General features: G+C 43.7%; 1 protein-coding gene across 1 annotated transcript in view; it reads right to left on the bottom strand.

Annotated features, from left to right (window-relative positions):
* The window catches only part of kiaa1522 (KIAA1522 ortholog), a 63,264-nt gene extending 48,750 nt beyond the window's left edge, over positions 1 to 14,514 (bottom strand). Inside the window, exon 1 of the mRNA XM_034160249.1 lies at positions 14,132 to 14,514. Coding sequence (XP_034016140.1) covers positions 14,132 to 14,363 — 232 coding nt within the window. The 5' untranslated portion in view covers positions 14,364 to 14,514. The remainder of the gene's footprint in view (positions 1 to 14,131) is intronic.
* Positions 14,515 to 16,693: the final 2,179 nt, after the last annotated feature.

Below are 16,693 nucleotides of genomic sequence, written 5' to 3'. Positions count from 1 at the left end.
CATGCACGCACATACACAAACAATGAATGTTCAATAATAAATGGCTAGATCATTGCATGGTACATATATTCATATTCCGCCCAAAACACACCCATGGTTAATTAAAAGATTCACTACAACTGCTTTGTGCCCTGAGACTTATTTTGTGCTCAGATTAAATGGCATGTAAATAGTGAAGTTGGATATATACTCAACAAAAATATAAACGCAACACTTTTGGTTTTGCTCCCATTTTGTATGAGATGAACTCAAAGATCTGAAACTTTTTCCACATACACAATATCACCATTTCCCTCAAATATTGTTCACAAACCAGTCTAAATCTGTGATAGTGAGCACTTCTCCTTTGCTGAGATAATCCATCCCACCTCACAGGTGTGCCATACCAAGATGCTGATTAGACACCATGATTAGTGCACTGGTGTGCCTTAGACTGTCCACAATAAAAGGCCACTCTGAAAGGTGCAGTTTTGTTTTATTGGGGGGGGATACCAGTCAGTATCTGGTGTGACCACCATTTGCCTCATGCAGTGCAACACATCTCCTTCACATAGAGTTGATCAGGTTGTCAGTTGTGGCCTGTGGAATGTTGGTCCACTCCTCTTCAATGGCTGTGCGAAGTTGCTGGATATTGGCAGGAACTGGTACACGCTGTCGTATACGCCGGTCCAGAGCATCCCAAACATGCTCAATGGGTGACATGTCCGGTGAGTATGCCGGCCATGCAAGAACTGGGACATTTTCAGCTTCCAAGAATTGTGTACAGATCCTTGCAACATGGGGCCGTGCATTATCCTGCTGCAACATGAGGTGATGTTCTTGGATGTATGGCACAACAATGGGCCTCATGATCTCATCATGGTATCTCTGTGCATTCAAAATGCCATCAATAAAATGCACCTGTGTTCTTCGCCCATAACAGACGCCTGCCCATACCATAACCCCACCGCCACCATGGGCCACTCGATCCACAACACTGACATCAGAAAACCGCTCACCCACACGACGCCACACACGCTGTCTGCCATCTGCCCTGAACAGTGTGAACTGGGATTCATCCATGAAGAGAACACCTCTCCAATGTGCCAAACGCCAGCGAATGTGAGCATTTGCCCACTCAAGTCGGTGACGACGACGAACTGGAGTCAGGTCGAGACCCCGATGAGGACGACGGTTTCTGACAGTTTGTGCAGAAATTCTTTGGTTATGCAAACCGATTGTTTCAGCAGCTGTCCGAGTGGCTGGTCTCAGATGATCTTGGAGGTGAACATGCTGGATGTGGAGGTCCTGGGCTGGTGTGGTTACACGTGGTCTGCGGTTGTGAGGCTGGTTGGATGTACTGCCAAATTCTCTGAAACGCCTTTGGAGACAGCTTATGGTAGAGAAATGAACATTCAATACATGAGCAACAGCTCTGGTTGACATTCCTGCTGTCAGCATGCCAATTGCACGCTCTCTGAAATCTTGCGACATCTGTGGCATTGTGCTATGTGATAAAACTGCACCTTTCAGAGTGGCCTTTTATTGTGGGCAGTCTAAGGCACACCTGTGCACTAATCATGGTGTCTAATCAGCATCTTGATATGGCACACCTGTGAGGTGGGATGGATTATCTCAGCAAAGGAGAAGTGCTCACTATCACAGATTTAAACTGGTTTGTGAACAATATTTGAGGGAAATGGTGATATTGTGTATGTGGAAAAAGTTTTAGATCTTTGAGTTCATCTCATACAAAATGGGAGCAAAACCAAAAGTGTTGCGTTTATATTTTTGTTGAGTGTACTTCAAAAGGCACTTGCATGATGCACTTCAGACTGTATTGTTAAGACATTACTGTGTAGGCTTGATTTTCACAAACACGGAGGGCCCTATTTTGATTATCTGAGGCATGGGTTTGATCAGAGGTGTGGCCAACTCATTTTTATTATTTACACAGTGAAAAAAACTGAGTGTAAACTAGGGCGCAAGATGCAAAGGGGTTGGATTCATGCATCTAATTCATCATGTGCGTGTTTCGCGTATACGAGGTCTATTAGAAAGAAAAATGACCTTTTTATTTTTTTAAAAAACTTTATGGATCTGAGTCACGTGAGATCAGCCTACCTTGAACCTTAGTGCGGATGCGTGAGTTTTGTCCCGCCTGTCGGCTGCGTCATTCACCTGTGAGCAGCCTTTGTGTGGAGAGTGGTCCTGTGCGCTCGGCGGATTTTTCTTGCAAGGAAAATGGCGGAACGATTGGAGCAGTGCTATTGCATCAAATTTTGCCAGAAACGTGGCGACAGCCAAGTGGAAACCATTCGAAAAATAAAGACGGCTTTCGGGGATGAAGCTATGAGCACCACACAGATTAAGGAGTGGTACAACCGGTTTAAAGACAGACGCGTAACGGTGGAGAGTGTGCCGCGCTCCGGCTGACCATCGACGTGCCGAAATGATGAGATCATTTCCAAAGTGAACGCTGTGGTGATGCGGGACCGTCAAGTGACCATCCAAGAAATTGCGGACGAAGTGGACATCAGTACTTTTTCGGCACATTCCATTGTTACAGAAGATTTGGGCATGAAGCGAGTGGCTGCAAAGTTCGTGCCGAGGTTGCTGACGGCGGAGCAAAAGCACCTCCGTGTGGAAGTCTCACAGGACATGCTGGACTTCACACAAAGTGATCCCAGCTTTATGGACACTATTATCACCGGCGATGAGTCCTGGGTGTACGGGTACGACCCGGAAACGAAATTCCAGTCGTCACAGTGGAAGCATTCCACGTTGCCACGACCGAAGAAGGCGCGCCAAGTGCGCAGCAATGTGAAGGTAATGCTGACTGTTTTCTTTGACTCCTGCGGTGTGTTACACCATGAGTACGCACCACAGGGTCACAGTAACGAAGGAGTATTACAGGGATGTCCTCCGTCGCCTCCGTGAAGCTGTACGGCGCAAGAGATCGGAGTTGTGGGCCACAGGAAATTGGCGCCTCCACCACGACAATGCTCCAGCTCATTCCTCCAACTTGATTCGGACTTATTTGTCTAAAAACCAAACTCCTGTGGTTCCACAGGCTCCATACTCTCCTGACATGGCCCCTTGCGACTTCTGGCTGTTCCCAAAAATTAAAAGACCATTAAAAGGAACGCATTTTGAGACAAGGGAGGACATCATGGCTGCAACAACGGCGGAGCTGCGTGCCATCCCGAAAGAGGCGTTTTTGGAATGCTTCCAACAATGGCGACACCACTGGGAGAAGTGTGTGGAGTCCCAAGGAGTGTACTTCGAGGCTGATTAGGTTTCCAACCCTCCAGGTAAGCCAGTTTTTTTCCCCCAGCCAAAGGTCGGATACTTTTCGAATAGACCTTGTAGCATAAAATCAACCAGTCAGAGCGTCATCTGGTGTTGCCTTTAAGAAGCGAAGTGCGCCAAGCACTGGACAATTGTTAGTCACAGCTTGAACTCAGAAGTGAGAGGTTTTCCAGAGAGGAAAAACACAGCAGGTAAAGGAGACACAGACAACACAAAACTGTCAGAAGCACCATAAAATGCTAGAGCCCAAGATCGGATTACCGCTGCTATTGTATGTGTGAAAATTAAATCATGAGGAATCAGTGGTGGGCACAGTTTAGCTAATCCAATAATAGATAATTATCGACGCTAATGTTTTTGGTAGCTTTTCAGATAAGTTTTAAAACCATCATCAGACCATTTATCTTCCAATAAATTTAGTTCTGATAACTTTCAGTCTGATAACATTTTTTTTTGCTGGTAAAGTGAGCAAAGTTTTATGGTCCAAAACGTTTGTAAACCTTAAAATCAAACATTTTAATCTGTCTGTCGTGTGTTTGTAGCAGACTGGCTGCCTGTCGCTTGCTGATGATGTCATCATTAGGCGCAAAATGTGATTGGCCGGTGGACGCAGGGAGCATTGTGGGTACTGTAGTTCAGGTTCACTTTGGAAGTTACAGTGAGTGAGTCCGCTTGACACAAAAGCAAAACTGACTAATTTTAACATTATTTTATTTTATTTCTTTGTGGCTGTAATTTAATCGCCAGGACTCGGTGGGGGTGAGGAGCTCTCATGGCACAGCCGTGTGGATAGAGGGACTTTTCTTCACCTTTAGACACTGTTTTGGATTTTAAAAAAAGGACACTTTATGTGGATTATTAATTCAGATGAATCCCACTGAAACTAACAGGTAAGAATTTATATTTACTACGTGTATTTTACTCTGCAAATCAGTGCATTAACGGACGTATTTCGGTTGTTTAAGCTGCAGAGCTCAAAGCGTGCAGCATTAAGCAGCAGCTTTTTAGTTTGTAAATGATGGTGTATATAATACCAAGATAAACTGTGATTTCTAATGTTTTACTGCTTTTGAAAGATGATGACTGTGTTTGGGGTTTTATTTTTTTATTCATTAATTTTTCGTGCGTTCTTATGTGTTTGTGAGCCTTGAATTTACCCAGCAGCGCAAAGTGAAAGTGAAACTGGTTTATCAGAAGTGTTTATCCGACAGTGTAATCTGATGTGGCCGCATCTGAATCAGTACTAAAAGTTATTGGTTATCTGGAATAAAGATAATTTTTTTTTTTAGCAGTTTAACGGTTTAGCGTCATAAAAGATAACTTTTCAGTTACTGGATTAATGTTTATTGAAGCTAACTTTTTGGATAGCTGTGCCCACCACTGTGAGGAATGTCTTCACTCTCCATTCCATGCATGGAAGAGAGGGATATCACATGTAATTTCCTGGATGAATAGAAGGAGATTCCACATGAAGAACAAGTCACATGCAGCACTTTTAAAAGTAAGGTAAAAACTGTTCACTCCAACCCAAACCAAAAATGCTTGGCATAGACATTGAATGAGTGACTTTTTCTTGGAATCTCAGAGGTATGCAGTGATTTAGACGACACATAATCCTATTTGCAAAAAATACATATACTTGCCTTAACATAAAATAAGAACGTGAACACCACACAAATCGTTCTCTTGCACTCTTTCTGGATGACACAACAGTATATCCTCATGACCTAAAAGATTATTAAAGTTTCAGACTTCTCTGGCCTTACAGTTGGACCCTTTTGTTACCTCACGACACATTGCCACAGCAACGTGCACCTCACAATGCTGTCGCCGGGAGACGTTCACCTCACCAGCGTGGCTTTGGGTCACTAGTGACAGATGAGTGGTGGATCTGCTTACCCAGGTATAATTACACGGCTTATTAAAGCATGCAAGCCGTGCCAGCTGGGAACATTACTGTACGTGGTGGCATTAAACTTTCACACTCTTCCTTCTTCTTCACCACATACACACACAAACACACACACTTTTCTTTTAAATTGACCTCACTCCCTTCATCCTGTCAAACTGTATTAAAGAAGCTGATTTGTAGCTTGTAATAAAGCACAAGGCTGCAGCCGGCGTCCTGTGTGGAGAGAGTTTACTTTGTTGGTACTGATGCTTATTATGGCACCAGATCTGTAATTTTCATAACAGCTTCTGATCTACAAAACATGAATCTGGTTTTGATGTGGCACACACACACGCATGCATGCATGCATGCAAATGCACATGCACAAACAGGAAAAAACATGTTTTATAAAATCTGCATTGGGGCGACGACACTTATGTAATGATATGGGGGGGGGGGGGGGAGCATTGAAAATTTGAGACATAAGTCAAAATTTTGACTTTTTAATGTCATAAATATCTTAGAACTTCAATTTAACACCATAATTATGACATAGAAATTTTAATTTAGTATTTTGTAATTATGACTTTGAATGCCAAAATGTAGGCTTTAAAATCTAAATTATTTTGAATTTAAATTTCATTATTTTCTAATTGATTTATTTATATAGTGCCAAATGTGGTTCCAAGTGTCTTTTGGGCAGTGATCCCTGATAAGTGCTCAGGTTTGGACATCCACACACTGACCTTTTGTGAATGTAGGGACACATGTAAAAAAACAAAACAAAGAGACTATCTGAGCAGGATTGTCCCTTCACCAAAAGAGTCATTGGATTAAATCCCTGTTAATCCAGTTTGTACTTCAAAGAATCCCAGATTGCTTCCAGGTGTGCAGGTTGACGTTTGGTTTGGAGGCTCCTCGCATTAAAATTGTTGCAAGTTGCTTTCCATAAAAGCATAAAACAAAAGCTAAAATCCTGAAGTAAACATTGCATTTTCAGCCGTGCATTACAGTCACATGACCCACGTTAATAAAACGGGTAACGGCTGGAACGGCCCACACGTGAAAATCCCAGGGATTGTGCAAAAATGACTTCACTGCCCAAACATGAAGCATGACGGTGGGTTATAGTGGACAAAGCAGGTAGTTGCAGGGATTTGTGCACTTCTGTGTTTGTGTGTGATGGCGGGAGGTGATGTCATGAGTGCTGGCACTGGGTTGGCGCCACCCAAAGCTCAGCAATATGCTGCTAACACACACAAACACACACACAGTGTCTGAAACAGGGCCGCAAACTGCAATATTACACTGATTGCACAATAATAAGCAAAAACAACACACACACACATACACACAAACACACAGCGTTGCTGAGTCGACGGCACGGTGCAGGGTGAGAAGCAATTCTAAAACAGAATAATGTGCAGTAATGAGTGAGCAAAAAACACAGACACACACACACACACAGATTTGTGTGTGTTGAAAAGTTGTAATAAAAAAACAAAGAAAAGCACTGAGGGAGTGCACGGGAGAGTGCACGGTTAGAGTCCTCTCAAGGCTGAATGGAGCGTTGTGATTCATTGTAATCTCTCCTTTCCATCACATAGGTGTTGGTCCAATCTGGCAAACCAGACTGCAGTGCACACAAAAAACCGCTCCGAGGAATTCAACACTCAGAGGGAGTTCTTCAAAAAAAACAAACAAAAAAAAACAATAGAGGAGTCTGGATAAAATAAAACCTGACAGTTAGCAAATTCTGGATTCAGAAGCCACAAACGTACGAGCCAAAGTTGGTGTAAATACACCAAGAAAGACATATGAGGTGCACCTTTTTTTCTGTATCATCAGCTCTTTAAATTGGGATTTTTGTGCAGTGTTGTAGTGTACTTTTGTTATTGGAGTTTATTATATTTTATGCTTTGATTCCTGGGAAAGACTTATATGAGTCACAGAATATGTTTTGGACTTCATTGACATAAACAGTCTATGTGTTTTTTTAAAAAAAATTGTCTTGTGGAGACAGTTAAAAAATAAAGCAATGCTAAAGTACACTTGAGCATAAATATAGGAAACAGAATGTGACCTCTTGACCGCTTAAAATAGGTCAAGGTTAGCCATCTTTGAACTTGTCCAAGGTCTGTGTCCCAAGAATGTTCCCTGTGAATTTGAAGACCCTGGCAATAATAGAAATGGAATTATGCTGAGCACAAGACAGACAGACAGACAGACAGGCAGACAGGCAGATGGACGTATGCAAAGTCTTCGCAATACCCGATGGCCATACATGTATTTTGTCCTCAGGTTAAAAACGGAGTGACAATTCTGGTATCGGTGTTGAAACAGAATAAAAGTGACCGAACTAGGACGTCACTGTTGAGAAACGTCTTATTTAAAGGCTACAGAGCGCGCATGTGCGCTAGCACATGTTGCTAGTAATGATAATAGCAATAATATAATATGTTTGATTAGATCAGACTAGATTACATAAGATTAGACAGAACTTTATTGATCCCTTGGGAAAAAACTCCCTCATGCAAACTGAGGTTCTACCAGTATTGTATAACAGCACACAGGGTAAGAAGCACACAGAGTATCAAAAGTACAAGTAAAAAAAAAAAAAGCAAATATAAATACCAGAAATACTGCTCACTACTGGTTTACTGGCTACTACTGTTCCTCTCATTCCCGTCCCCTGTCTTCCTGTTACTCCTCCTCCCCCTGAGTGAGGAGTTGTACAGTCTGATGATCTGAGGGACAAAGGAGTTTCTCAGTCTGTTGGTCCTGTACTTGGGAAGGAGCAGTCTGTGGCTGAAGAGGCTCCTCTGGTTGCTGATGACGGTGTACGGAGGAGGACTGGCATCGTCCATAATGTCCAACAGTTTGTCCAGTGTTCTCCTCTCTGCTGCCACCGTGTTTGTGTTTTAATTTGATCTCATCCATGTTTAAACTTTTATCATTTTACTGTTGTGCTTTGATGTTTTATGATGGAGATCTGTTGTTATTCATATCAATATTATTTGTATTGTATGAAACGCAGGTTAGTGTTTCAGGTTAAAGTCACAGTTTTCACCAATAAGGCAACAACAGACCGATCATGTTCTCTGCAAGAGGCAACGAGCCAAAGCAAACAATAGTGGACACCCCCCCCCCCCCCCCCCAAAAAAAAGTGCCGTAACTGAGTCTCTCTACCTAACTGTTTGACACAAAGCCATTCCTTTGGTTGCCAAGGATTCTCCAGAGATAACAATGACCACTAGTTGTAGTCTTACACCCCCGTTTACACCAAGTCCACGACTGAGTTGCGATCAAAAAATGGCCTCTGCTCGTCGTCACTCTCTTTGACTCCCACTTGGGTTGCAGGCTCTTGATCCCTCTTGGTCGCATCACTTCCAATCAATCTCCAACAGGTGTGCAAGTGTATACAAGTTGTGCGGCCCGTTAAAAGACACATGCATCTCATAATCAGTCTTGACAAACTCTCAGATGTCTCAACTCACTCTCAACTTGATCCTATGGGTTGTAATAGACTCTCAATTGACTCTGCATGGGGTTGCATCGCGGATGTTAATACATTCTTCACTTGCACAATTCAGTCGCAATGCCATTAGTATATTAGTACTACCTTAGTATTTCTTCTGTTTTTCTTTTTGCTTAATGCTGACAAATTATACTGTATTTGTTGTCTTTCTGCCGCCTGATTCTGTTTTTTTTTCTCCGTTTGAGGTGCGGCTCCATCCAGAGATGGGAGTGGATGTCTTCTTCTGCAGGCCTCCCATCCTGTGCACCAGCATGGACTCCCAAAAATTTCCTGTATATTTGTATTGTCAGTTGTGTCTGTAGCATGGCCCAAGCAGAGGGTCACCCCTTTGAGTCTGGTCTGCTCGAGGTTTCTTCCTCAAATCATCAAAGGGAGTTTTTTCTCACCACTGTTGCCTGTGTGCTTGCTCTAGGGGTCAGTAAGGTTAGACCTTATTTGTGTGAAGCACTTTAAGGCAGCTTTGTTGTGATTTGGCGCTATATAAATGAAAATAAATTGAATTGAATGCCAACTTGGTGTAAATGCAAATGACAGATCACAACGGATACCAGCCAAGACGTGTGAGAGTTGTGAGAGGTCTGAGTCTGGTGTAAAGTGGAATTAGTTCATTTGGTTCATTGCAGTACACGGAAAACTCTAGGACCCTGAAGATTTGGACTTTCATCATCCTGGAAAGACATCAACATTGTCTTACAGCTCTATCCAATGATCTCACATCTCTACAAGCCCTTCCTACAAAAGGCAAGTTCCCTGAACCAAGACTGTCATTGCAGTGGTCAGTAAATCTCTCAAGTTCCACACTTTCACTACGTACAGACACACTTTCAGCAGCTAAATCCAGGAAGTCACGGAAAGCCTGGATTTCTAGTCACAAAACCAGACACTCTGACTCCTCACTCAGATTTTCAAGTGCTGATATTAGGACACACCATTTATTCCAAGGACCACTTTTCTTTTCAACTATTCAAAGTCAAGGTCAGAGAATGTTTACTTCATGATAAAGACTTTGCAATCTCTCCCAACACTAAGTCCATGGAAGCCCTGGAGAGATTAGGGTCCAAACACAACCCTGATTAACCCCAGAATTCATTAGGAAGATGTGAGAGACTCTCCATCTACTCAGGGTCACAATCATGTACAGCACTTAGTGTGAATCCCACAAAGTCTGAGGATGACCGACAAAACAGATGAATTAACAGAGTCGAACACTTTTGGAAAATCAGTATTGGCGCCAAAGAATCCTTGTTAATATCCACTGTTGTGTTTGATGAGTATCCACAAAAGTAAGTAAGTAACTAAGTATAGGCCCAGAGGCTCATTGGTGCTGGTGATTATCCTTGGATTCTGTAGCTTGAAGTGGATTGAGATCTATGACTCCCAATAGATGGAACGCCAGTCCATCACAGGTTACTTCCCTAGCCAATGGCAGTACCCACTTAACAGCTGGATGGACTGGGACAATACTGATGAACAGTCTTGTTTAAGGCTGTAAACAGGGAGGGTAACTGGGAAAACACCCAGGTCAACATAATGGTAGCTATTAGTGGATAACAGCTGTGGAAGCGACACAACTAGGACACAATCATTGGTTAACATCTTGGGTATGAAGTCATAAAGGGATGCATGCACCCTATGGTTTAATAAGGTTTCTGCAGTCTTGAAATCAAAATATTGGACTTATTTAGAAAGGCTAGTTCCCACACATCCTTGCTATCACGCTTGACCACATCCTCTGTTGGGGAATTATTAGCCCTGCTACGGGTTAATCTTTGGTTTCAAATGGAGTCACTGTCTGTTAAACTTTCAGTATTCACATTTCTCTATAGAGCATCGAAAAAGCCACAATCCAAGACATAATAAGGGATTATGAAAGTCCTTAACCATGTGGATCAAGTACAAAAACCTTCATAAATCCAAACCCAATAGGTCTAACCAGATTGTGGATCTGGATTCCCAAGAACTGCTGGACAGTCGTTATAGCAGCACAGAGAGAAGAGAAAGAGGTGGCTTTAGAGGTGGAACAAAAAACAGGAACTAATCTCTACACTGCCAAACACAAATACAGCAGTCAGCAGAACAAAGGGGATTAGACCCCTGTGTGCGGTCCAGTTTGTGTATGGGCACGCCACTGCTGCCTGATTATAAACGTACATTAACAGAATCTGTTTGTGCGCTCCAAAGCATGAAAAGATGTGCAACAACTAACCTACAAAAGTAAAACCCCTCCTGAAACAACTTCCAGATGTAGCGGCTGTGAAGACGTAAAACTCAGTGATTACATCCGGATTCCTATCGGGTGGTCCTTCTGAAATGTATTCGACAGTGAAGCGCTGGCAGTTTTAACAGCCTTCAAATGAATATCCTGGTTTATAAATAGCAAGGATTACAATGTAATTATGTATTTTATGTTTCCGACATATCTTTAGTGGTTGTCTTAATTATGTCACAGATTACAGTTCTATTTTGGATATGACATAAAGCAGCACTTGCCCACTTCAAGATCATATAACAACTTGATTCTGTTTATGCGCCCAATGGAGGCTTAAAAACAAAATCAAGATGTCTGATACTGGTAGGTGGTACAGTGGATAATTTTACTCATTTGAACTTTACATTCGGTTCACAATTTGTTAATCCTGTCATACGGGTTTAGAACGGGAAATTTATGCTATGCTAATTATGCTATGCTAACAACAGCTTGCTTCTTCTTCGGGGCTTCTTCGATATTATGGTTTCTGCTACTGTATGTGGTGCTGCCCCCAGTGGTGAACAGTGTTGTGAAAGTAACTTTGACAAGTTACTTTTTTAGCTGCTTTGTACGAGTTCTGTTAGAAAAGTATCCAACCTTTTTATTTTTTTCAAAAACCATATGGATTTGAATCACGTGTGATTGCATCGGCCAAACTTGAACCTTCGTGCGCATGCATGAGTTTTTTCACGCCTGTCAGTTGCGTCATTCGCCTGTGAGCAGGCTTTGTGTGAGCAGTGGTCCACCCCTCTCGTCGGATTTTTACTGCGAATAAATGTCTGAACGATTTGGAGCTTTGCTGCATCAATTTTTTCCAGAAACTGTGAGAGACCTCCAGGTGGACACCATTCGGAAAATTCAGATGGCTTCAGGGACGATTTTATGGGGATCACACAGATTAAGGAGTGCTCCAGCCGGTTTAAAGACCGCCCACATCTGCTGAGAGCGCGGCGCGCTCAGAGCGCCGATCGACAGGCTGAATCAACCAGATCATTTCCAACGTGAAGGCTCTGTTGATCCTGGGCGTCATCTGACTTCCACAAAAAAAGGCAGAAGGCGTGGACATCAGTACTTTTTCGGCACATTCCACTGTTACAGGAGGTTTTTTCATGGAAAGAGAAGTGGAGGGATGCGCCACCGTGCCGCTCATGGCGCGGCACAAAACCACCTCCGTGTTGGTCTCACAGGATGGCTTTCAGATGGCTTTCAGACGGCTTTCGGTGGTTTTTCAGTCGTGTGACTATCCGAGAAATTGTGGATGAGCTGGACATGCCAGAACATGTCCTGTGAGGCTTCATCACGGCGTTGCTTTGCGCCATGCGGCACCGCACGTCTGTCTCAATGTGCCGAAAAAGCGCTGACGTCCACGTCTTCTGCATTCCTGTGCTAGTCAGACGACGTCCTGGATAAAACACAGCGTCCAGTGTGGAAATGAACAGCACATTCCACTGTTACAGGAGTTTTTGTCATGGAAAGAGGACCGGAGGAATTCCGCGCGTCGTCACCGAAAGCCGTCTGAAAGCCATCTCAAGGCCGTCCTGTGAGACCAACACGGAGGTGGTTTTGTGCCGCGCCATGAACGGCTCCATGGCGCGTCCCTCCGCTTTTCTTTCCATGAAAAAAACTCCTGTAACAGTGGAATGTGCCGAAAAGTACTGATGGCCACGTCTCCTGCCGTTTTTGTGGAAGTCAGACGACGTTCCGGATCAAAAAAGCCTTCACGTTGGAAATGATCTGGTTGATTCAGCCTGTCGATCGGCGCTCGGAGCGCGCCGCGCTCTCAGCAGCTGTGGGCGGTCTTTAAACCGGCTGGAGCACTCCTTAATCTGTGTAATCCCCATAAAATCGTCCCTGAAAGCCATCTGAATTTTCCGAATGGTGTCCACCTGGAGGTCTCTCACAGTTTCTGGAAAAAATTGATGCAGCAAAGCTCCAAATCGTTCAGACATTTATTTGCAATAAAAATCCGACGAGAGGGGTGGACCACTGCTCACACAAAGTCTGCTCACAGGCGAATGATGCAACCGACAGGCGTGAAAAAACTCACGCATGCGCACGAAGGTTCAAGCTTGGCCGATGCAATCACACGTGATTCAAATCCATATGGTTTTTGCAAAAAATAAAAAGGTCAGATACTTTTCTAACAGACCTCGTACAGTTATTTTATGCAGTTACTTCATTATCAGCTTTATGCAATTAATTTATTAGAATCTGCCAAAAACTTGCAACTAATAAGTAATGTAACTAATAAGGTAACTAGTAATCTAACTTGATTCTAAGATTGACCGATCAGCAAAGTAACTAATCAGTAAAGTAACTTTTCTGGGTACTAAATATTAAAAATAACCAAGTTAGATTATGAGTTACTTTATAAATTACATTCAGCAGCTGCCGGCAGGTTGTCTGCAGATGCTGTAAAATGTAACTGTATAAAGTAACTTTTCAAAGTTACTTGGTGGTGAACATAAGGTGAGCAGATGCATTGCCAATGTGCTGCATCACAGTAGCAAAAACCCAAAGAATGTCCCTGGTTTTTCACTAAATATGTGCACTGATCAGCCGTAACTTTCTGACCACCTGCCAAAACAGCCCTGACGCATCAAGGCTTAAACTCCATGAGACCTCTGAAGGTGTGCTGTGGTATCTGGCACCAAGACGTAAGCAGCAGATCATTCTAATGGCTCGGACCACACTAGCCACCCTGCACTTCCCACGCACATCAAAGAGCCTTGGCCACCCATGACCCTGTCAACACTTCATCACTTTTAGTTCCTTGGCCCACTGTTTGTAGGTACTGTCCACTACAGCCTGGGAACATCACATGGGAACTGCAAATTTAGAGATGCTCTGGCCCAGTTGTCCAGCTGCACACTTTGGCGCTTGTCAAGGCCACTCAAATCTTTGTGTGTCACCATTTTTCCTGTTTCCAACACATCAACATTGAGGTGCCATTGTAATGAGATAACCATCTGTCAGTGGTCACAGTACTGATCCTGAATTCTGTTGTAACCCGTGAATCTAGATTGGAACTGGATTGCTTCATACGGGAGATCTGCACACCGCTAGTAAACATGAATGTGACAGTTGGTATCTAGGAAGCCTGGACAGCATCTTCAGCAAAAGCCCTCAAATTTAAACGTGTTAACGGGTGGCGCAAACTCACCTTTGGCGGAGTCAATGTTCTGGAACCCCAGTTTGGTGTCTGTCGTACCCACACCAGCACGATTGAGTCCATTGCTGGCTGTTTTTTTCCTCCGGCTGCCCTTTAACCAGCTGAAGGCCTGACCCAGGGATCCGCTCATCTTCCTTTGCCCTCGGTGAGCCCTAGCTTCCCGTGCCAAGATCTCAGTGATGTCCCTGGGTACCAGGTCACCTGTGGACCTCCTCCGGGACATCCTGGAATCTCAAACCTTGAGTTTCCACCGAGAAGAGTGTGTCCAAAGTGTCCGCGCCCCTTCAGGGACAATGAATCGCTGCGTCCGACTCAGAGCCTTTATTTTTCCTGCTCTGTCACCAGCTGGGACAACGATGAAATCAGTATCATGTGATGGAAAGAAAACAGAATAGGATGAGTATGAAAGAGGAGGACAGACAGAAGACAAACTCAATAAAGAAACTCTTAGAGGATTACAGCAGAAAAGTGGCTCAAAGCTTCGAGAGCACTCCCACAGAAAAAAAGTTTTCCCTCCTGTTGTCTGCCCCCGCCTTGCTCTCCCTTCTTCTATTCTCTCCTTTTTGTGTATGCAGAGAAGAAGCCCCCAGGGACGTGGGCTGGATGTCTGCAGCGACGATGGCCAAAATATGTGTGTGTGAGACGTGTGCTTCACCATCAGCAGGAAGAAATAAGTTGTAGAAAACAGAATAGTTGGGGAAAAGCCTCTGCATGCAGGTAAAAAGTTTCAGACAAAAACTGTGGAGAACTTACTCGGGCAGCACGCCGTCCTCTCCTCAGCTCTCCTGTTTTCTGTCTGAGAACAGCATGTGTGAATGGAGCTCCATGCTCTCTGAACCGTCAGTCCCTCCCTCTGTCAGAGCCCAGCCTCTCCTCCCTCCTCACACACCGATGTGAGCACTCGGTGTCACTCCATTCTTCCAGCTCCACTCTTCACCTTCCAAACATTAGAGATTTGAGCACTTTGACCTCAGGATGGAGACCTTCATGTGACTGCTGGATTCTCCTCCTGCAGTCACGCTTGGTGCATAACGTGCAGAACAGGTAATTCTGGGGGCATGTCAAAGTCCACACTGCTGTCTACAGGGGGCATAAACTGAGTGCAAAGGCATCGTATTTATTGCCTTTATTAGTCATGGGTGTGTTGTGGGCAAATTCAACCAATCAGAGTGTCAGCTGTAATTCCATGTAAACCAAAGTGCACCAGGGGCACAGTGATGCAGTATTAAGCAAACATAAGTGTGCGGTGTGATAGGATCTAAAAGTTGCTATGACAACTGGGTTAACAGGTATGTGGCTATTGCATGCTTTAGAACCTGTTACAGTACATCCACTGTGTGTAAAGAGGGTCACAGACCACCGTGCATGGCTGTGCATGTATGTTGCTTTTTCAGATTTTGATATAGACTTCACACACATCCTCCTGAATGAATTAAAGTGTGTTGCTGCAGGTGTCCCATTGCATGCAGTAGTTATTTTTGGTAAGTTACAAACTGTTTAGTTTGTCTTGAGCTGGGCTTTTGCTGGTATGTGTTCTTGCTAGAGTTTTTGCAGCCTAGTGTGGATGAAGCGAGGTTTTGCATTGTGTTAAGGTTGGAGTTAGTGATTTGTGTTAATAATGGTTTTGTGTGTTAAAGCACGTTGTTACATATGATCAACAGGTTATGGTTCTGTTTCAAGCCATATTTTTGTCTAAGTCTAGAGCCCACATGAAATCTGAACAAGGCCCACAGAGCAAGATCAAAGATGAATGATGAAGATCAAAGACCTGTAATCAGGGAAGGACAAAGCTCAGTGCTGCCATCTTTAACTGGAGTCACTCTCTGATTGCACTTTAGTTAAAGATGACACAAAAACATCTGCACAATCAGACACAAAAGATGAGCGACCCTTAAGTCTACAAATCAGTGAAGTATGAAGTATGTTTCATATTACACTGTGGTCGGGTGGAGACAAGCTGACATCAGTGTGTGTGTGTGTGTGTGTGTGTGTGTGTGCACGACTGACTCATCTGGTTTGAATGTGAAGGTCCTGTGATGTAGCGAGTAAGTAGAAGCAGAAGGACGGGAGGTGAAGGAGGAGTCACAGATTTGAAGGAAACAGAATAACACACACCTGCAACTATTACAACAACAACAACACAATTTTCATTTGATATTGTGAAAAGTGAAGCAGCTCTGGTGCATTCGAGCTCGTCTTCACATTCAGTCACCCTGACATGTTGGATGAACGCAGTGACGTACATATTCTTCCTTCGTGCTGATTCCGGCTGGAACACGAGGAGCCTTGTGACTTTAACTGGTGTAAGTCTTGTAAACCGGATTGTCTAATTCTTTAACTCCTCCCAGGTCCAATGACCAATTTCCACACAACTTGGTGTGTGGATGAAGATTGACGTCCAGAATTTAATTATCCTGGCGAGATCCGCTAGAGGCCTTGATGGTCACGGACAGTATGACCTAGTTGTTAAATAAAAAAGCCTGTGTGTTTGCCCTGGGGGTTGGTTAGGTTTAGGTTAGACCTCACTTGTGTGAAGCGCCTTGAGGGAACTTT

The sequence above is a fragment of the Thalassophryne amazonica genome, chromosome 20, assembly GCF_902500255.1.
Source record: "Thalassophryne amazonica chromosome 20, fThaAma1.1, whole genome shotgun sequence".
Taxonomy (NCBI): domain Eukaryota; kingdom Metazoa; phylum Chordata; class Actinopteri; order Batrachoidiformes; family Batrachoididae; genus Thalassophryne; species Thalassophryne amazonica.
The sequence above is the reverse complement of the archived record's forward strand: the minus strand, read 5'-3'. Positions and strand labels throughout refer to the sequence as shown.